The 23,040-nt window shown below is 41.0% G+C and overlaps 1 protein-coding gene across 10 annotated transcripts in view; it reads right to left on the bottom strand.

Moving 5' to 3' along the window:
* Positions 1-23,040, bottom strand: part of LPP (LIM domain containing preferred translocation partner in lipoma) — a 665,377-nt gene that overhangs the window by 363,169 nt on the left and 279,168 nt on the right. For all 10 annotated transcript variants that reach the window (XM_047732722.1, XM_047732758.1, XM_047732767.1 and 7 more), the window contains one exon: positions 9,881-9,993. In XM_047732722.1, coding sequence (XP_047588678.1) covers positions 9,881-9,993 — 113 coding nt within the window. The remainder of the gene's footprint in view (positions 1-9,880; positions 9,994-23,040) is intronic.

Here is a 23,040-nt window from a genome sequence, read left to right as displayed (position 1 = left end):
CTTGGCATCTTCTACTCCCTCTTTTACCCCTTCTTTCAGATCAAGTTGTTTTGTGCCCATGTTGAGTGGATTATGTAAATTACTAAGGAACTAAAGGATTTGGGAGCCCAACAGAGCCTCCTACCAAATCCATGGATAAGAAGAACATGGTACAATCTGTGAGGGGATTGTCAGAGAATATGCTGACGGGTAGGATGGAAGATGTGGCTTATTTCCACTAAAGAACCTCACAGAAAGCTATCTCAGTGGCCCCTGGCCACCATCCATGAACACATATTGTTGATGACTTTGGCTGCTTTTTGAGAATTCAAAATGATCTGCCTTCTCTCATTTGTAAGGGAACTGATACTAAGCCAAGAGGCTTAAAAGTCCCCAAAATACATTTTGTTTTTGTTTTTGTCCATTTAAAAATAAATCACTGCTTCCATGACACTTGTGAGATCTAAAAAAGTCGCCTCAACAACTTGGACTTCAATTTTTTTTTTAAATTGGTTAAAATATTTTTGTTTCTTTTTTTATATGTGAAGATCAGATAAGACAATATAAAGTATTCTGCAATTTGTAAGTCACTATGAAGTTATAAAGAGGTGATATTTTATTACTAAAGCAGTGAATTTTAGAGCTAAAAGAGACCTAAAAAGATGAGTTAATCCAATCATTCATTTTACAGATGGAGTTTGTGAAAGTACATCTTTAGCAAAAGGCCCCAAATCCCTAAGCATATACAGGAGTAAGGAGTGGGGTCACCAGTGAACCTTAGGGAAGCAAACCAAAGACATTGACAACTGTTCCAGAACTCAGCACAGAGGCCAGCTAGCCCAGAACTAACCCAAAAGTGATGACATCAACAGAAAACATTTTCTAAGTGCTGGGATATGTCAGGCACATACAATATTGTCTACATGCATCATCTCTTTGAAACCCCACAGCAATCCGAAGAGTTAGATTCAATAACTGCCCAGTTTACAGATGAGCAAACTGAGGTGTGGAAAGGTTAAATAGCATGGCCATCAGCATACAGCTGGTAAGCGAGGGGCCTGGTGTCTGGACCCCATGGTGACCGTGTTCCCCAACATACTAGGTTATCCCTAGAGCTTGACTTGGTTTAGATGATGCAACCAAGGAGGCCTCTTCCTGATGAAGCCCTGGAGGGCAGGAGAGTGAGCTTGAGATAAAAAACAAAAGGTAGCAACACCTGACTTTAATAGCTGACTCTGAGCTGTCACAACAAGAAGGGTGAGGGGGTGGGGAGCCTCTTGGGAAAGGATGTTTGGAGTATAGAATGTCATAACAGCAGTAAAATCACTTAGTGAGTTCATCCTTTCTAATAAAAAGTTCTTTGCCACATTCCCTGATACTTTGGGTGACATAGTCATTGAGATGCATGGAGGGGGAAAAATAGTGAGGGAGGGAACAGATAAGCCTGGAGAACTCACCAGAGACCCTGCCCCACCCCCCCACAACTGGATGCTGCCCTCACTCAGCATCTATGTGACAAGTGCAACTGGGGATTTGCTACCTGCCAGGGGATCCTCGAAGCTCATACACGCATAGCCTTGAGGGCTCCAGCAGAGCTTGCTGGTCTGCTCTTGGTCTGTGCATCCAAGGCACACCCTTTCATTGGCCTGCCCCCCCCTAATTACACACAGAAGGTGAAGACCAGATGCAGACACCCACTCCGTGGTCACCACATTATTCAAAGGACCGCATATTCCTGATCAAGGTAAAACATAAAGTTTGGAGTACACAGTAGGGAGGTCTACCAGACCAGCGGATCCAGAGCCACTCCCACCACATTCCCTCTCCTAATTCAGGGGGATGTAGCATTTGTAAGTCAGGAGCAGACCATCTCTACAAAACATTAAAAAAGAAAGAAAGGAAGCAAGCCGAGGGGATTCTTCCAGAGGCAGAACTACTGAAAAAGAATACCAACATGAAGAATGGAAAAGCAATCCAAAATGATCAAACAGGGGCTCCGTAAGAAAGAAAACGGCAAATGAAAAGTTAAAATGCTCCCCCCCCAGTAACATAAGAAGACCCCTCCTAGCTAAATTAAAAACTGGACCCCTCCAATCAAACAAATCCACTGAATGATGAGTGTAAACACTGGGGTGGGTAGGGACCTAAGCCCAGGTGCAAGGCGGGGAAACCACAGACTCCTACAAATAAGGCTGGCAGATCCAACGAAGAGACGTTCATAAAGCGGAGGGGGGGGAACAGACTGGAACCAGATTTCTCACTTGCAATGCTAAATGATACTATAGTGACAGTATAGAAATCTTCACGGAATACTGATAAAGGAAATTTGACCCTCGAATTCTATCTGCAGCCAAACTTTTACTTAAATGTAAAGGCAAAAATAAATCATTTTCAGATATATAAAAACTCAGGAGCTAGGTCATTCATGTAGGCTTCCCCCCACAAAAAAATTACTTGATAAAGTACTAATGGCAGAGAAAAAAATAAAAAAGAATCAGCATATGAATTCAAGAAAGAGAAACAGCAAACAAGACACTGCCATAAACAAGTAAAAGTTCTAAGTTATTAATAAAGTGGTGATACAATTTAATGTGAGAAATGAACCCTTCAAAAGAGGTTGAGTTATGACGTTTAAAATATTACAGCACATTACAGCACGTTCTCCAAATCGTATTACTAACCGTTTGGATGCACCAGGAAGAAGAACGCTCAAACCTCACATGGTGTAGAGATTCTAATTTTTCCTTGATAGAGAAACATGATGGAAAATAGTTGATCTATACTGTTTGCTTCATTTACATTAAGAGACAAAACACATTTTATTTTTTTTCTTTTTAATATTATATTTATTTATCTGACAGAGAGAGATCACAAGTAGACAGAGAGGCAGGCAGAGAGACAGAGAGAGGGAAGCAGGCTCCCTGCCGAGCAGAGAGCCCGATGCGGGACTCGATCCCAGGACCCTGAGATCATGACCTGAGCCGAAGGCAGAGGCTTAACCCACTGAGCCACCCAGGCGCCCCAGAGACAAAACACATTTTAAAAAATATATAACTAGGCATATTAGAGCTTTGAAGAAACCACCAGGATTTTTGATGGGTGAAACAAGGACCAACTGCAGTTCCTTCACTTATCTCCAGGCAAAGGACATTTTCTGAAATATGCAAATAGGGTCAATTACTCCCCATTCAGAAGCTCAAGAGCTAGAGCAAACCTGACCTCGTTGGTTACCCTGACCTACAGCATTACTGACCATAGCCCATCTCCCTGGAGGACTCTCACCTGGCTATTCCTCAAGTCGTTCCCTGCAGAAAGAATATGGATGCCCTAGGTCACTAGAAGGTGGTGGAGGCAGTGGTAATTGGGTTGATAAGTGTGAAAGAGCGTGTGTGTGTGTGTGTGTGTGTGTGTGTGTAACCACACTCGACTCCTGATCCCCAGGAACAGGTTTACCTCTTTAAAATAGGTCCTTAAGAAAAAGGCAGAGAAAACTATGACATTCCATGAAAAAGGTTCAAATTGCTAAATGAAATACTAAAATACCCTCTAGGGGCTCTAGGTCTGCTACTTTCAAAGAAGCGCTTATAAGTCAAGACACCAAAAATCTCTTTCCTGGCTCATCGGGACACCCAATGAGATGATGATGCGGAGAGAAAAGCAAACAGAAAACCTTTGAAATTTACCTGTAGAAAAGTCCTACTACCAAAACCCAAGAACCTCCAGTTCCCTCTAAATACACACTGGCCTCCCAGCACAGACCAAAGAGGAGAGTGCCGTGAAGCTACTGCTGTTGCTGGGGTCACAAACAACTCTACAAACCGACAAGGGCTTGCTAACCCGAGGCCCAGGGAACGCGGGAAAGGGCCAGGAAGCATCTCAATCACTCCTTCGGTCTGTTCTCAAGGATGGAGATACTCCTGTCCTCTCCCTGTGCAGAAAGGACAAGCACTTCCCAGTGCTGAGTGGATTAGAGCTTGTGACCATTTGTGGTTTGTTCTAGTAGGACTGGACATTACCTCCGCTCTTCGCCATTACTGCCTGGATCTCCTTTTTGACATGGCCCCCTGCTTCGTCAGTGCACTCTCAGGCAGCAGAAGGAAGGACCTCTACGATAGGGCATGTCAAAGCCACAGAAAGCAAGTCCCGCTGCCTACTTCTGTGGGTGCGTGGAAGAAGGTGGCCATGGCCGTGGGCCTGAGTCCTCTGGGTCTACAAGTAAAAATCCGACATTCTACACCCGTGACCATGAGACTAGACCGAGAGTCACGAGACACGGAATCCAGTGCCAGCCACGCTAACACCAGGGGAGACTTTAAAATTATTACTGATATAAGCGGATAACTGATGGTAAGCCACCATCCACCAAGTACATAAATGAGCTCTGAACATGTTTTCCTCAGAACAGAAATGAGTTGGCCTTAAACTTTTAAAGACAGACTAAGACAAGACCATAAATGATTTCAGAGATTTTCCTTCTCCCTTCTCTTTTCAATTAACCCTGGGCATTGGCCCAAGTTCAGTGCATAGCTCACATTACACTGTTCTCACTCGGTCCTCAAAAAAGTCACCTCATTCAGCAGACTTAATGTATCAGCTTCTGGAGGCAGACTTCACTTATCCCTCAATGGCCCAACAGTCACTCTGCAGGTGTGCCATGGGCTCGAAGATGGTAGGAAGAAAATCACTGGGAAGAAGTCACAAAGAGACAAATTTCACTTCCATAAGAGAAGTTTTTTTTTTTTAAAGATTTTATTTATTTATTTGACAGAGAGAGATCACAAGTAGACGGAGAGGCAGGCAGAGAGAGAGAGAGAGAGAGGGAAGCAGGCTCCCCGCCGAGCAGAGAGCCCGATGCGGGGCTCGATCCCAGGACCCTGAGATCATGACTTGACCCGAAGGCAGCGGCTTAACCCACTGAGCCACCCAGGCGCCCCAATAAGAGAAGTTTTTAACACAGGGAGTAACCGGTGACAGGCATCACATCTGTTTTCTAAGGTGGAGAGGCTGGAGCAACAGCATCAAATGGGGTCTTGGCCATCCTGCCAGGATGAGCGGAAAAGGGGAGATGAAAACCCGAAGTATACGCATCCCTGGAGAGGGGGCAAGTAAAGGCAAGACAGAGGGCGGGCTCACAGAAAGAGGCAGTGAGGAGCCATCAACTAGAAAGGCAAGCACAGATGTTAGGAAAAGTGGCCATTAAATACCGGGCACCTGAACTCGAAGCCATTGGGTATCAGGAGATAAGAACCTGAGAGCTCAAGGAAGTGTGCCAGACAACTCAGAGCTCTCTGCACGGGGTTTCCCACACGTGCAACAGGTTATGCCTGATGGGCTGCTGAAAGCACCACATGGCACCCAACAACAGATCTGGGGATGTCACCCTTATAATTACAATATTAACAAACATCTGCAATAAACTGTCAATGATTTCAGAATCAAGGGCAAAATCCACAGTCTGGAATGCAGGCAGGCCCATCACACTGCTTGGTGCTTTCCTTCAATACATCTATTTTTCTTACTTTATTGCCGAAAGATCTATTCTCCTGCATCTGAAAATTAAGGTCCTACCCGTCTATCAAAGTGCAGTGCAATGGCAACTGTTTCTAAAAATCCCTGTAGTTCTCCAGCCAGTTAATTTGCTTCCTTCACCCTCTACCACAACTAAGGACTTAGACTGTGCTTCTGATCACAGCGTGGTGACTAAGGTGTAATTTATGACAGAACACCTTAGTTTAAAAGCTGCATCTGTGTGCATCTCCCAAACTTGGTTCAGAGGCACCATATGGGATCCAGCATCTTCTTATCTTCCAAAATCACGTCACCTGCAACAGTCACCCATAAACATTTTGTTCAACGGGGAAAAAGAATAAGGAGATCTGAACAAAAGAAAGGGACTTAAATGATGAGCTCTAATTTCCTTGTAAACCTGAAATCCTGTGAGACACTCTCCACCTGTGAAACTACTGTAAGTGATACCACAGACCTTCCCATCAGCTGCCAGAATAAGAACCAATGACCAACTATGGCATCAGAGCAGAATAATGCTAGACAGTCCCAAGGTCAAGACTCAGGGCCCTAGAACCATGACGCCAACATCTGAGGCCACAATCCCTAGTGTATGGGCCTGACTTACAGAAGGTATTCAATTCATGATGAAGGAAGGAAGAACAAATGAACGAAAGAAGGGGCCACTCCACTGGTCACTCCAAACCTCACAGGTACTGAGGTCAAACAGATCCTGACAGAAAAGAAAAGATAAAGCACTCATTTGATTTCCAAGATTCATTTTTTTTCCTCAAAAAAAAAAATTATCAAAGTAAGAATTACTGACACTAAATATTTGCCTTTTGCTAAATAAATAAAATAAAATAAGTGCCTAGCAGGTATCGAAAATTCAGGGCACCAAGCAAAACCCCAGCAGTGCCTATAATCCCCTTGTCTGAAACTCAGAGCCTTACAGGCTGGGGGAGGACTAAAGCAAAAGCGTGTGTGATGTGCAAGGCCTTCTGATGGAACCGGAAGGACAAACCAAGAAATCAAGATTCCTCAAACACAGGTATGGATTAGAGGGTGCCCACCTCCTTTGTTCTCAGTTTCCCCATTTGTGAATACAGGGAATTAATTCATTTAGCAAGTCCTCAAAGAGGCTGTAACTCATGGCTAGTGCCAGGGGATGGACTACCTGATCCCTAAGGTCCCTTTCAGCACTGAAAATCTTATAATTCTTATAGCCAGACTTAGTAGACATTCTTTTGATGCTGACCTGAAAATCTGGCTGGAAACATAAATAGATCTCTACATAAAAACACCCATTTACCAGCTATAATTTGGACTTGGCAACACGAGGTTTCACCATGGCTGAGAGGAAAAAGTGCAAAATCTTCTCTGGTGATTATACTACTTTGGGCTTTATTACAGTTCAGATTCCAAAGTGGTTCAAATATGGCCAGGGCAGGGCCAAGTCACTATCACTCTCACACAAGGGAAGGGTGTGCCTGTTTTCTTTTGAACTTGCATGATCTTCCATATATTCAAGAATAACATGCCTCTCCTACCAGATCTGTCCTTTCCCATTTGGCAAACTTGGCTTTATGTTTTTCCCTCCTTGTATTTTGCAAAAAACAAGCCAACATGTCAACCAGATTTTTATTTCCTTCCTTTTAAAAAGCAAAGTCATGGGGGCACCTGGGCAGCTCAGTTGCTTACATGTCTGCCTTTGGCTAAAGTCATGATCCCAGGGTCCTGGGACTGAGTCCCACATCGGGCTCCTTACATAGTTGGGAGTCAGCTTCTCCCTCTCCCTCTGCCTCCTCCCCCCTGCTTATGCTCTGTCTCTACCTCTCACTCTCTCTGTAAAATAAATAAATAAAATCTTTTTCAAAAATTAAAAAAAATAATAAAAAACAAAGTCATGGTTTTAGTATCGTTATCAGGATGCAGTCCACACAGGAAAAGAATATTTGTAATTTTTATGAAAGCCCATGTTTGAGTTTTTCTTAATTAAACCTTTTGGGAAAGCCTTATGATTACTGCTGTTGTTATATTTATATAGTAACAGTTAAAACATCAAAATATCTGTATAACCATTATAACTTGGCAATTTCAAATCCATCTGTATTTCATCTAGCTACTAGAGGCAGACAGTTACCTTACTTTTAATTATAAGAAAAATTGGACTTAGTGTGACCTGTTTAAAACCATGTAACTAGAGGGGCACCTGGGTGGTGCAGTCATTTAAATATATAGACGTTTGGTTTCTGCTAGATCCTGATCTCAGAGTCATGAGATCAAGCCCCATGTGGGGCTCCGAGCTCAGCACACAATCTGCTTGAGATTCTCTCTTTCCCTCTCCCTCTGCCCCTGCTCCCTATGTGCTCTCTCTCTCTTGCGCTCTCTCTAAAATAAGTTAAAAATTTTTAAAAACAAAACAAAACAAAAAAACCCCGCATAACTAGATTACGTTGTTAAACTAGCAATCAAACCCAAGTCTTCTGTCACGAGGTCAAACAAGCTTTTCAGAACTCAAGATTTAAAATGCAAGAAAGCAGTTTCCATAACATTCTAAGAGACCAAATAGACAAAATGAAATTTTTAATTATGTAAATTCAATAATATGCAAAGAACAGCCCAGGACCAAATAAGAGCAGAGGTATATAAAAGACAAATGTAAGAAGTTTTTTTTTTTTAATTGTTAATAAAAAATGACTAAAAGTACGAAAAAATCATGTTATTTCTCTTTGCTAAATAGCTGCTGCATAAAATAAATATAAACTTTGTACAACTCCCACCCTTCAGTGGAATCTGAGCTTTGATTTTACTAGCTCACTCCATTTCATCAGCAAGATTTATAGGAAAGTCATGATTTTTGTAGAAAATCCATGATACGTAGCTCTAAGATATAAAATTTGTAATAGGTTTTAAAAGATCTGGGCTCCAGAGTGAATGAGAAGTCCCTGGTTATAACCGGAACGTAATCATTTTAACTTCTCAATAACATGAAAAGTCTCTTCCGTTAAGTTCTCCTATATGAAAATATGCTCACAAGAAACTCACATGGTTACTCCCCTTTCCCCCCTCCAAATCTTTGCTTAGATGTCCCCTTCTCAGCAAGGCCTCCGGATCACCCTGTCTTCCAACCCACAGCCCTGATCTCATTCTAAGGTACTTTGTATCAATGTACAAATGTTGCCTATATCCACCAGTTTCAGTAACATGCCGGTTTTGTGAGGGCAGAACCCTGTATGTCTTTTTGCTACAGAATTCCTGGTGCTATAAAGGGACACATACAGGCACATGGGATCTTTGCTGAATGAATGTATCATTTCTTCCTTTGTCTCTCCCAACCTGAAATTTAGGAGAAAGAAAACCGGACAATGGACTAAACCATTTAACTAGTTCCCATGACCTGTCCATTCCAAACCTTAATATGGAAAATTGTAAATATATATATGTGTGTGTGTGTGTGTGTGTGTGTGTGTGTGTGTGTGTGTGTATGAAAGGTAGACCAAATAATAGAATCAACCTGCATGTACTCAACAATTATCAACTCATAACTAATCTTTCTTTCACCTATTTTCTCACTCATCAACTCCCTCTTATTATTTTGAAGACCATACCAGACACCATTAATTTCCTCCCCAAATATTTTTGATGTTTCTCTGAAAGACAAGGGCTGTTTTTTTCTATATATCTATAGTAACATCCTCACCTGTAAAACACAACAATAATTCTATAACTTTGTTATTTAGTTTTCCTTCCTGATATGAATAGCATTTGGATGCCAAATGGTGGCATATGGTCACCAGTGACTCTACGCAATTACAGACTGACTATTCGTACCAGTGCTTCTGATTCCAGCCCCAAGTTATTTGCAATCAGCACTCTCTAGAGCACACCACTTATACATAATCAATACATACTCTAATGTGCATCCTTGACCTCACTCAGTAAAGAATACCCCAAGAAGGTTTGCTGGTGCTTCTGCTAGAATGATGCCGCTGACCAATTAAGTGACCACAGTGACCAACCAGAGCCTTTGAAGATCACTCTTACTCACGCAGAATGCAATGTTTGTGGATAGAGAAATGAGGCAATAAAAAAGCATGGCTGGGTCCCCAGGATAACAAGAAAATGTGGAATTCTCAAGTGGCATTTCTAAAAACTGGCTTTGAGTTTCAAAACAAAATTAGTAGGGTAAAAGGATTTCTGGGGCTTTCGAATGCAAGCCAGCAGAGTTCTGAGAAGCTTCAGCTGGGGAGGTGGCATTAAAGGACCTGAGCTTTCGTGAGTTGTAAAGCTCTCTTCAGGCTCTGAATAAATGTTCATCCACCACGGAAACAATCACTGAATTCACCAACTTCCAAGCACGGCTCATTGATATGACTTCAACCACACATCTTACCTGTGCCCTGAAAGCACCTTCGTCAAGGGGTGGTGGAGGAGGGAAGTTTCCGGGGCTGGATGGAAGAGCACCAGGATCATCTAGAGGTGGAGGCGGGGGTGGAAGAAAGTCACCTACAGAAAGGACATGCACACAGGAAGTGAATATACAGGCAATCGCACAGGACTCTTGAAAATCACACATTTGTTCAAGTTTACCGCACGGACATAGACCTTTTTGTCTCTTCGAGCAGTTATCCCCCATGATAGCTCTTTGCAATTTCATCAGTAGCCTTACTTTTGAGAAGAACGAGGACCAGATCTGATACTTAGAAGGGACATAAAGCTAGTCGAGAGGGGGCAGGACTGTTTAGCCAGAACAGAGAAGGTGCTTGGGGTTGTGGGGGCAGTGGCTGAGGTGTGTAAGACTTTCACAGTCAAGTAGAGGAGGAAAAAATGTGTACACAAATGAAGATGATACAAGATAAAATATATTGAGATGGAAAACCAAATTCTTCTGGAAGCTAAGATAAAGGAAAGTTTATGTCCAGGTGGAGGGACCGAAAAAGGCTTATACTAGAGCATTACAATGGCCCCTGAACATTATGATATGGACAAGTCTGCTGGCAGAAAGACAGAGGAACAAAGGCATAGATTAAAACATCCAGGGCCTAAGAATAAGGAGCAAGTTATTAAGATAGCATAAATATGGGAATGTAAAATAAAACTAGTAGGTAATAAAAATAAGTGTGGTGACCCCCCAAAAAAAAAAAAAAACCAAAAAACCCAACTTTCAAGTGTGTTGCATGTCTAGTAAGTAGTTTGAATTTTATCATGCATGTGGTAGGGATCCAACAAGGACTTCTGAGAAGAAAAAAACCTGCTCCCAATACGATTTACTAAAGACTAATCTAAAAGTCCATGTAGGGCCGATCAGGAGAAACTAAAATAAGTAATATCACTGAAATCTACAGACAATCCAGGCAGGATGTTATGAGGGGTCAGCATATCAAGAAACCTCAAAACCACTGGCCAACCAGAACAGCATACCGATGTTATGTTGTTGTAAGAGAACGCCTAACCTCTAAGATCTGAGGTATATATATATATATATATATACCCAAGAGCTCTGTGGCTTCATGACATGGAATTTTTAAAAAATACTTTGCAAGAAATTACATGTATTAATAGTTAAAAAAAATACTTTGCAAGAAATCCTATTAGGAAAAGGAAATGTCCATTTAAAAAAAATTCTTGATTTGCCTTTCCTTCAAAAAATAATATTTAATAATAATAATAATAATAATAGATAATATTCATATATGAGTCGCCTTTCTTTGCATTTCAGATGCTCAACACTTACTGGTAAGGCTGCAAGTTCCATCACCCAGTGAGTTGCTTCTGGACAGTACCAAAATATCACAATTTAAGCCTTAATAAAAAAAGACTAAATGGCACTGGAAGGAGAGTGGATTCAATATTCTGATACACCTTGGGGATGGTTCACTTGGGCTCTATTTGCCCTACAAATAACAGTCTTAGCGTTGGAAGAGTAGCTGTCCAATCTAGCTCCCCATTATATTCAGACTCCCAAGCAATCAAACACACTATGTTTAGAATACTGTGCTTTTTGGACTCTCACTATGCACCAGTCACTTCTAAGATTTTCAAAGGCTACCTCTTAGTTCTCCATCCCTCCGTGCTGATGGTTCTCAAATTTTGGAGGTCGTCAGTACCTCAGAAAGGTCTGGTTAAACACAGATGGTTATGTCCCCCCAACCGAGCTCCTGATTCTGTAGGTCTAGAGTGGCATCTGAGAGTGTGCATTTCTAATAAATGCCCAGGGGATCCTGATGGTACTGGTCCTGAGACCACACTTTGAGAACCACTGCATTTAAGCCAATTATTACATTATTCCTATTTTAGACTCCATAGGATTAGAAAGGTTAAAAGACTTATGTCATATAGAAACATTTCTGTTTCTCTTAACTTTCTAGATGTGCACATCTGGAGACATGCTTTGTCCATGTGCCTATTGGGGTTATAAGTCTCATAAACCTTCAGTAACTCTACCCAGTAGTTCTGAACACTGGCTACTTACTAGAATCACCAAGAAAGCTTATCTAAAAATGCCCTTGCCCAAATACCAGCTCACATCAATCCAATCAATATCTTGGGGATGAGGGAAAGAGGGTAGAGAGGAGATGTCAGGTGCCACTCCTCCCTTAAAACCCAAATGAGACTAATGTGCAGTCTGAATTGAGAAACTAACTTGGCCTTCCTTTGGCCAAACACTGCACTAAAAAGTAATAATAAGTATATATATATGTATATATATACATATATAGTAATTATAGATAGATAGATAGATAGATAGATTTAACACCTGTTAAATAACAAGAATTGTCACCAAGTTCTTTTCTGCCTTGAAAAGTCAGAACCAGCTTTGCGCAGTGGCAGTATCATAGCCAATGGGGTTTATCCGAGCACGATTATTGCTAATTGAAAAGTCAGAACCTAGGAGAAGAATGCTCACGATGAAATCTTAAGTGATCAGCAAAGGTCTGTGCTGATAGAGACTGACGCTACCAAATTCTAGTGTACGGCCTACTTTTCTGGTTCAAATGTTCTATCCGGACCTATGCCTTCTTCATAACTAATTTAAACTTCTGAGCGCCTTCTTATACTTTAGCACCATTTATTATGTCACAGAGAACTGTTGGAACATTAATCCGGATCAGAACGGAATGGAATCTTGGAGATCATATCATAAAGGTAGATATAGAGGCCCATGAAAGCCACATGAACAGTCCAAGTTCTCAGCAAATTAGTCTTAGAATAAAAACTACAACTGCTTGTGTCTGCAGCCCCTTCCACTTACAGTCAATCCTTGGAAAAAATAGGTTGGCATTCCACAGGTCGACGGATATACAGATTTTGTATAGCATAGTCCTGTAAATGTATTTTCTCTTCCTTATGTTTTCCTTAACATTTTCTCTTCCCTAGCTTACTTCATCATAAGAGTACAGTATATGATATATATAACATACAAAATACATACAACCAAGTGTTCGTTTATTGGCCAAGAATCCAAAGGATCAACAGTAGCTATTAGCAGTCAGTGTTTATGGAGAGTTGGAAGACGTGGATTGTCAACCGCATGGGGTCAGAGCCCTTCATTCCTGTGTCAGTCAAGGGTGAACTGCATATCCTTCCTGACTCTATTTCTACCTCAAAAATTGAATATATAGTGAGGGATAGGTTGTCGACAATCCTGGGAAGGTGAAAAGGAACAGAAAAGGAAGACGGAATGTATTCTTAAAAGAAATAACTTGAAAACAACAAAAATCTAGACTGCTTATTCTAGGTGAAGATTAGATTAAGATTTTTAAAATAGTGATACGTTCATAATAATTATCAGATAATTTTCAGTTTTTCAAGCTCGACCATCATAGGCCTCTTCCTTCATTATTTGGAGTGGAGCTCACATTTTAAAACGGTGTGGAGGAGCAGGCAAATGCCTAAGAAACAGATACACACATGATAAAGGATAGAAAATGGGTTCTTTGGAGGGAAACAACCAGCTGAGATAGTTGGAATGAAAAGCTCTTAATAATTATCTTAAATCAGACTAAGAACTATTTCAAGAACTCTGATTTATGGTTCACCATTTTAACAGGCAATTAAGCAAAGGAAAATGCTTCTAAGTTGCAGGAAAAATAAGACTGCATAAGAGAGAAAGCAAATTTACATGTTTAAAGAAGATGGTAAAATGGAAAGAACAAAACAACAAAGTGTGTGTGTTTGTGTGTATCTTTGTGTGTCTTTGTGTCTCTGTTAAAGAAGATGGTAAAATGGAAAGAACAAAACAACAAAGTGTGTGTGTGTGTCTGTGTGTATCTTTGTGTGTCTTTGTGTCTCTGTGTCTGTGTTGGTGGGGGAGGGATCCTTTCCATTTCTGCAGATTTTTTCCAACAATGAGGGAGCATCTTAGAAGCTCAGGTAGTGACCCTCCAGAAACACATCCACAAGGAATCAGCTGCAGGACCTTGCGACTAGCAATGCTAAGCTATAGACCTTCACATTAGTGCATGGCCTGTCCTCCTCTCTGCTTGCAAGGGGAAATCCAAATGGAATTTTCAGACCCTATGAATTACAGGGGCATGGAATAAATCAAGCAAGCAAGCCAAAACAGAACACACCATCAGGCTACTGAACAATGCAGGGATACCTAAAATCTAAGATGAAAATATTTAGTTTCAGAAGAAGAAGGGTAGGGCGCCAGGGTAGCTCAGTCAGTTAAGCGGGTGCCTTTGGCTCAGGTTGTGATCCCAGGCTCCTGAGATCGAGCCCCACATTGGGCTCCCTGCTCAATGGGGAGCCTACTGTTCCCTCTGTTTGTTGTTATCCCTGTTTGTGCTTTCCCTCTGTCAAATGGATAAATAAAATCTTAAAAAAAAAAAAAAAAAACCCACAAAAGAAAGAGGGTAGTCCCAACCACATGCCTATAGACTGGTGTCCTCCTTACCCTTTTCCTAGCCATCCAAAGCCTACCCACATACAAAATACATGTATCCCTCACTTGCCAGGCAAAGAGTTAACTCAAGCTACACAGCTAGTGAAATACGGAGCTGGAAATGGATCGTCACTCTGCATGGCAGAAAAGCTAGGAGGTATCTCACTTAATCTGCTCTGTATCATCCCAAAGAATTCAGCTAATATTCGACAGATTTTTACTTTGTGCCAGAGGTAGCACCATGAGGCAGCTAAAGTACAACAGTGTGTGTCTCTGACTCTCAAAGACCACTTTATGCCAACTCGCTGCCACAAAAGAGCCCTAGCATTAACCTGAGAAGCAAGCAAGGTGAATCTGCCAAAACCCCAGGTATGCATCCTTTCTCCGGCCACCCTTTCTAGTCTAGGGGTTAGAAGGCAGGAGCACGAAGAAGCTTATACAGCTACCCTCTAGGAACTGAGTTATCCGCCACAGCAGGTGCCATAGTGACATGGCTCGGGCACCTACGAAAGTCATCTATCACCCTGAATGCAGAGCTCACTTCTCGCTTCATCAAATCAAGGCCAACATCAGAGGGGAAAAAAGAGCAAGAATTTACTAGCAAAGAAGGTGATAAATTACTAGTTATAGGTGATGGTAGTGAAAAACTTCAGGGAAATAATTAAACTCAGATCATCAGTGACGTTTGAATTAATTGACTATAGTTAAAAAACAACAACAGAAAAAGCATCGTTCTCTTCTTCCAGCATCCGTGTACACCTGCACGCATACATGGGGATTCACACAGCAGCCCCCTGTGTGCCTCACATAGGGGTCTATCACAGCACCTCTAATACTTAGGTGTTTGTGGTCATTCTCTCCCACTTTGAACTGAAGCTCCCAGCAAGGAGAGCCCTCTTACAGTTTCTTTCTAGCTCCACATCCTAGGATAAGATTTGGGCCACAGTACTCTCTCAGTAAATAGATTAGCTGAGTTACTGACATACATAGAAAGCTACTTCATTGTTCAATTGATGTTTTTAAAAAATGGCCTGATGCCTTACATAGTGTTCAAATGTCAAATGTCAATGTACAAATGGCCAAGGATATCTAGATAAAACACAGACTCAGACTCAGCAGGTATGGGATAAGGCCTGAGACTCTGCATGTCTAACATCCTCGCTGGGGACTGAGGCTGTAGGCCCATGTGTGCCACAGGGAGGAGCATGGCTTTCTTTAGGGCCCTTCCAGTTGGCTGCTGTTGGTTCTCCGACTTTCTTATGTGGCTACTTTCTGGTTGTTTAAGGAAATAAACATTAAGGTATACATATGAAGAAAATCACTTATAGGCTTCTCAAGTTAAGTATTTAAATTATGAGTATATAACAAATTGGGTTGGAACACACATACATGTACACACACACACACACACACACACACACACGCACAATGTCATTACAGTGACCAAATCATAAGCAATTACAGTGACCAAATCATAAGCTTCCAGTAAAAAGTTATCCATTTCTGTTTATAGTCACTAATAGAGGACAGAAATATGTTCAGAAGAAAATCATACAAGATCCCAAGCCTAGAACTTGAAATGCAAACCCCAGCTCTACCCTTTACTCCAGAAGAGGCCATACTACCATCTCAGGCTCGGCCTCCCTCACCTATGAAATGAGGGTGACCATATCCACTTCCGTGTCACCCTCCAGATCAAAGCAGTTTAAACAGAGACTCTGAACCTTTCTGACCACCACCAGGAGTAAAGAAATACCCTTTTATATCATGATGCAATACGACCACTCGGCCCTATCTAAGTACACGTATATCTGAAACGAGGATTTCACGAAGCCATACTTCCCACACGTTACACACACTGAAATTTCTATTAGATGTATTTATTTACAAACCGCTGGTTATTCATGGAGTAACCACCACTACAGTGACTGTGACCCAGAACTCAGAAAACGACCTCAACTCCCAACCAAAACATCAGGAAGCGAATCTGAATGTGACTTGTAACACGTCTACATACCTGGAGGCCATTCTTGCTGCTTTCCACACAGGCACGAGGGGACAACTGAGTCTAAAGCTGCCACCTCAAGAGACCAAGTCGGAGAAGGCAAAGCTCTCTGAAAAGGTTGAAGAGATTGAGAGGAAGACAAAGCAAAAGCGACAGGAGTGGCCGTCTCCATAGGTGACAGAGCAGCATCACCCTTGTAGAGTCCTCCTTAGAGATGAGAGGCAATTTATTACAGAACAAAGCAACTAAAGACCCATTACAATTCCACCCTCAACGCCATCTTCACTTTATATGAAACACACTTGCCACCCAGGAAATTACACCAGAAAACACACCAAGTGAAATATTTTTTAAAATGACACATTCGCAGGCATCTGGCTGGCTCGGTCTGTAGAGCAGCGACTCTGGATCTCAGGGTCGCAAGTTTGAGCTCCACATTGGGTGTAGAGTTTGCTTAAAACAATGAGGCGTTCATGGTTTAGGACAGCATGTATAATGGTATCATTTGCATGAAAATATATATGCCTGTGTTGTCATGGATTATCTTGTAAATGGATTTCTAAGAAATTGTTAACAGCAAGTTGCCTCTATGAAGAAGTTGAATTTTATCACTAGGAACAAGAGTAGAAAAGAAACTTACTCTTCGTGATACAAAATTTTCAACTGCCATTATTTTACCCATTTACTTTTGTTTTTGAATTCCAGTACAGTTAACGGACAATATTATATTAGCTTCAGGTGTGCATTACAGTGATCCGGCAATTCACACATTAATCAGTACTCTTAATCCCCATCACCTGTTTCACCCACTCCCCACCACCACCTCCCTTCTGGTAACCATCAGTTTGTTCTCTACATTTAAGAGTCTGCTTCTTGGTCTATCTCTTTTTTTACCTTTGTGCATTTATTTTATTCCTTCAAGTCCTCATGTGAATAAAATTACATGGTATTTTTAAAAAAATTTTTATTTAAACTCAATTTAATTAACATACAGTGCATTATTATTTTCATAGACAGAATTTAGAGATTCATCAGTTGCACAGAACACCCAGGGCTCATTACATCAAGTGGCCTCCTGAATGTCCAAGACCCAGCCACCCCATCCCCCCACCCACCTCCCCTCCAGCAGCCCTCAGTTCCTTTCCCATAGTTAAGAGTCTCTTATGGTTTGTCTCCCTCTCTGATTTCATCTTATTTTATCATATGAGGAATTTAAGAAACAAAACAGATGAACATAGGGGAAGGGAAGGAAAACTATATACTATTTTTAAAATAACATGTATACACAAAACCAAAGAGAAATTCTCAGTACCTAGAAATGTGTCATCTGCAAATATTGAGCTGACCAAGGTTTTAAATACTACCAGGAAACACTGGGATATGGCAGAGATCAAGAAACCATTGAGGCTAAGTCCCATTGAATGCATCACCTCTCAGGCTTCTCAAAGGATTTACTACCCACTGGTAGTAACTAAAAATATGAAAGGAAATACCCTGACTTTGTCAACCAGTTATCTATAGTATAGAGAATAAAAAGCCTGCTTATTCCTAGAGCCAAAGCCTATGCACCATCTCAGTGTGACCTCAGACCTCTGTCCTAGAGAGAGATTAAGTCCTCATGGAGCTATTAATAAAGCAGCTCCTATATTCCCATTTTGCTCCCGTTCTTTGAGTAGACAGCCCCTTTGAAAACTCTCTGGGAGAAGTGATAATTATCAGGCCAACGCTGGGCATTCCCAGTTCCCTGTCCTCGTCATCCAAATAACACCACCACCAGCCCCCTTAAAAAATGCATCTTCATCTGTAAGTGAGGAGATATGTGACCTTAAGCAAGCGATTCTAATTCCTCAGCTGTGACACTAAACACTTTTGTTGGAGTTCAGGCTTTTATTATACATAATTATACATTAGAAAATTAACCTTTCTATTTTCCTTCCATTTTTATTTTCTGCTGCTTAACTAAAAAACAGATTGTTGATTGTAATAGTACTTAATTTTCTAATCAATGTCATTTACATGGTAGGACTAAGATTAAAAATAATAATGAAGGGGCACCTGGGTGACTCAGCGGGTTAAGCCTCTGCCTTCGGCTCAGGTCATGATCTCAGGGTCCTGGGATCGAGCCCCACATTGGGCTCCCTGCTTAGCAGGGAACCTGGTTCCCTCCCTCTCTCTCTGCCTTTCTCTCTGCCTATTTGTTATCTCTCTCTCTCTCTGTGTCAAATAAATAAGTAAAATTTTTAAAAATATAATGATGAAACATAATATTGATGACCAAAAAAAAAATCTGCATTTTTCTATGCTAGTCATATATAAATAGAGGAGGGTTAAGATAAGACTTTTCTCAACAAAATCTGACAACAGGTATCAAGAGCCATAAAATATTTACACACTTTAATGCAGCAACACCACTTTTAATAAATTGTCCTACAAAAGAAGTAACTGAAGAGTACATAGAGAAGCACAGTAAAGAATGTTCATCACAATGAAATATAATGGAATTAATCAGAACGTTCATCAGTAAAGTATTGGTAAAAAAAATCAACTGCAGTCAATCACACACTGGGAAACTGTGTAGCCATCAAAATAATGATTTTCATCCAGATCTGATATCTGTTTACTCATGGACTGAGTGCCTTTTATGTGTCAGGCATTATTCTAGACATAAGAGGGGAAATCAAACATTAAGAACAAAAAATAAAATAAAAAAGTGATGTACTCATGGAACTTATAGTCTATCAGAAGGAGAGGAATCCTTAAAAATAAATTCAACAGGAGCGCCTGGGTGGCTCAGTGGGTTAAAGCCTCTGCCTTCGGCTCAGGTCATGATCCCAGGGTCCTGGGATTGAGCCCCGCGTCAGGCTCTCTGCTCAGCGGGGAGCCTGCTTCCTCCTCTCTCTCTGCCTGTCTCTCTGCCTACTTGTGATCTCTATCTGTCAAATGAATAAATAAAAAAATCTTAAAAAAAAAAAAAAACATAGTCACAAATGGTGATTAGCACTAGGAAACAGAGAGCAAAGAAATCACGGGAGTGTTGGGGCGCCTGGGTGGCTCAGTGGGTTAAGCCGCTGCCTTCCGCTCAGGTCATGATCCCAGGTCCTGGGTTCGAGCCCCACATCGGGCTTTCTGCTCAGCGGGGAGCCTGCTTCCTCCTCTCTCTCTGCCTGCCTCTCTGCCTACTTGTGATTTCTCTCTGTCAAATAAATAAATAAAATCTTAAAAAAAAAAAAAAGAAATCACGGGAGTGCAAGGGTGGGGATGGAAAACCAAATTTTTAAGAGAACGGTTGGGAAATGCCTCACCAATGTGGTATTTGAACAAAGACTTAAATCTAGTGAGGGAGTGAGTCACGGAGTATCTGGAAGAAGAACCTGAAGAACTTTCTGACATATCATATGAGGAAAATAGTGGGCTACTGAATAGTGCTCATCACATGGTCCTATTTTTGTAGAAACCTGTATGTTAACAATGGTTGTCTAGAGCTTATGGGAAGAGTTGTGGGGTTTTTTTTTTTCCCTTCCTTTTTAATCCTTCTCCTTTTGGTTCAACTGTTATACAATAAATGTGAATCACAGACATGCATTTTTTAAAAATCAAAGGAAGACACTGTGAAATGAATCGCAGAATCGACTCAAACCCAGTGTTTAATTTTAATGTGCCACTATATTTACCCAAGCCCAAATGTAATGTCTCCGTCATCTTTCTAAATAACTTTAGCTTGAAATGTTCATTGTGATTCTCAAATTAAAAGCAAGAAGAATTATTTATCCTAAAGCGGATGAAGTCTCCCTGATTTTCAAATGGACAGTTTCACTCTACAATTCACTAATACAGAATCCCTGGGTCTTCACTAAATCCAACATTCCCCATGCTTCCCCACAAATAAATTATTTGTGTGAAGTTGGAATACATCTAAGCATACTGCACTCCTCTATTTTACTGCAGTTTCCATTTGTTGAAAATAAATTCAATTTCTTAGTCAAAAGCACTGAATGATTTTTAAGTAATATGAAATTAGGAGGACGGTCTGGTTCTGCAAATGGACTAGAACCAGAACTAACATTTTTAATCCACCAATTGTCATCTGTCTTACAAAACGTGCTAATTGCTACCCAAACAACAAACCAACCCATATATTTCGGCTTCCAAAGATGGGCACTCAAAATGAATAGAGCAATGACCTAAGTAAGCCTAAGCATCAATCTTCTACCAGCTACTGAGATATCTTCGGTCCCAACATCAAAAAGTGAAATTCTCTCTGTTCCAAACTGAAATGAAAATTAAAAATTCATGTTGTGGACAGAGAATGAGGCAACAGTCCAGGGAAACAACAACAAATCTTCATTTACCACTGAAAAAGGAAGGTGGAAAACAAATAGTGTGCTGAAAGACAATTCCAAAAAATACCCCCGTCCTCTGGAGATAGGACATCGCCCCATGGCAGTCATTGAGGGCAGAAGCCTCCCTTCCCCCCAAAGATGGTGGGAAGCTTAAGGGGGTAAGTTTTCACAATAAAAACACTTGAACTATCTCAGTTAACTTATTCAACCACTGCTGTATTTGGATAAAGTAAACCATCCCCACTTTGAAGACAACATACCTCTCTGTCCTGATTTAGCTCTATTAGAGCAAAGCATTCTGCTCTTCGTAAGTTTAATTACGTATCTACTGGTTTATCCTACTAGACTACATGTGTTTTTACCCTGGACAACTTTGTCCCTTTCCAGTTATTGACATAAGGTTAATACAGTACAGTACTGGTGGGTCACAGGTCCCGCAAGGTGCTAACTATTGGACAGCTAATGATATCAGTCTTAAAATAGCCACTGAGTTTTGCTGTTGTTGGTAGCGGTGGTGTTTCTACACATTCCCTTACTCAGAGCATGTCCTCAAGATACAGGCAATGAGTCCACATTCCTAAGTCATCGCCTGATTACGGGGGTGTCCCAGCCTCCAGACATGCGACATCATATGTATCGTTCTTGACCTTTCTTCCACAATAAGAGATCTGTAGATAGGTCTTAACAGTATCTATACCCCACCAAGTATCTAGAAACTTCTTGAAAAATCCTCCAGGAATTTTGAAGAGTCAGAATTCTTCCCATAAACGAGAAATGGGAATGGAGGAGGAACAGGGACATGAAGGAAGATGAAAGAGAGATGTCACATGGACAAAATCTCAAAAGGTCAGTTCTTGAGGTGTTGGAACAAATCTGACTTTTAACTGAGGGTGTACATCCAAATCTCACGGGGCACTTCCTTTTCCACTACATGCAGCCAGGCCTTACTCTAGAATTCTTCAATCAGCATCCCTGGGGTTAGGATTGACATACAAGCATCCTGGTAAGCTCCCTGACTGAAGCTGATGTGTAGCCCTGTTCAGCAGTCATTGAACTCCATGAAAAACCAACTGAGGAACTGGCCTAAGTTAAAGAAGACTAAGGAGACAAAACAACCAAATGTAGCTTGTGACTCTGGATAGGATCCTAGACCAGGAAAAGGGGATTAGTAGGACAGTAAAGAAATCTGAATAAAGTTTACATATTAGTTAGTAGCCTTGTGTCAGTGTATTCATTACCTGATTTGGGTACCTGTACTGTGATTGTGTAAGATGTCAACAATTAGGGAAACTGGAAAGACAAAGCAAAAAACTCTTCACGCTATTTTCCAGGGTTTGGGTACAGTCTGAAATTATTTTAGAATGAAAGTTCGAAATTTATTTTTAAATTTTTAGGTGAAAAAGAAAAAGTAACTTTCCTAGTCCTGTAACTTTATCTTATAGATGGAGGAATTCTGGACCCGTGTAGTGAAGGGAAACGGACAAGTGGTATAGAACCATACCAAAAAATCCACCATGACTCCAAATCTCCTAACTTCCAGCTAAGGACACATATCCCATAGTACATGACAGATTTAGTGTGAGACTCTGAAATCTGTTGGGAATAAGAAGGAAACTTGTTCTGCCCCTACAGCTTCAGAAGACTACGGTGAAGAGAAGGGGCCCTTGCTGTTTAGGAGACCTGGAACAGATAGATCAGGAACATATAAAATATCTTCAACTAAATCCAGGCTGACTGCAACCTGGGCAGACCAATAATGTTAGCTCAGCATGTTAGATGTTAGATCAGCAGCAGTGAAATCCCATAAAGCTTCCTTGTCTCCACCATGGGACCCATTCCCCTGCTTCAGGAGACTCCTGACAATGAAAATGGCTCCATGGCCAGGGGCTTTCTATGGTTTCTCCAGTCTTCATCTTTTCTGCACAAACGACTTCAAATTCTTCTCACAGAGAAATTCTTGTTACTATTTATATAAAATGATGCCAACCATTACTCACTCTCCTTCAACCCTGCCATTTCATCTAGACTGAGGCTTAGCAAATGCATAAATGCTTTAAAAATAATCAAATAGAGACACTCATTTCATTTCAAGGTGGTTGTTTTTCGGCATGATTTTTTTTTTTTTTCCAAAGGAGTACTAGAGCTGACAGGTACTTGCTCTAAAAATTTACTTCACCATCTGCTAACTGAAATATTGCTTTCACGGATTTATATTGTATTAAAAGGTCACTGGCTGTTTAAGACTTAAACAGTTTTAATCATTCTAAAAGTCTCTTAACAGTAAGAAAAGGAAGCTCAGAACAAACAACAGCAGGGACTCT

The sequence above is a fragment of the Lutra lutra genome, chromosome 1 (genome assembly GCF_902655055.1).
Source record: "Lutra lutra chromosome 1, mLutLut1.2, whole genome shotgun sequence".
NCBI classification, from domain to species: domain Eukaryota; kingdom Metazoa; phylum Chordata; class Mammalia; order Carnivora; family Mustelidae; genus Lutra; species Lutra lutra.
This window is presented reverse-complemented; position numbering and strand designations above follow the sequence as displayed.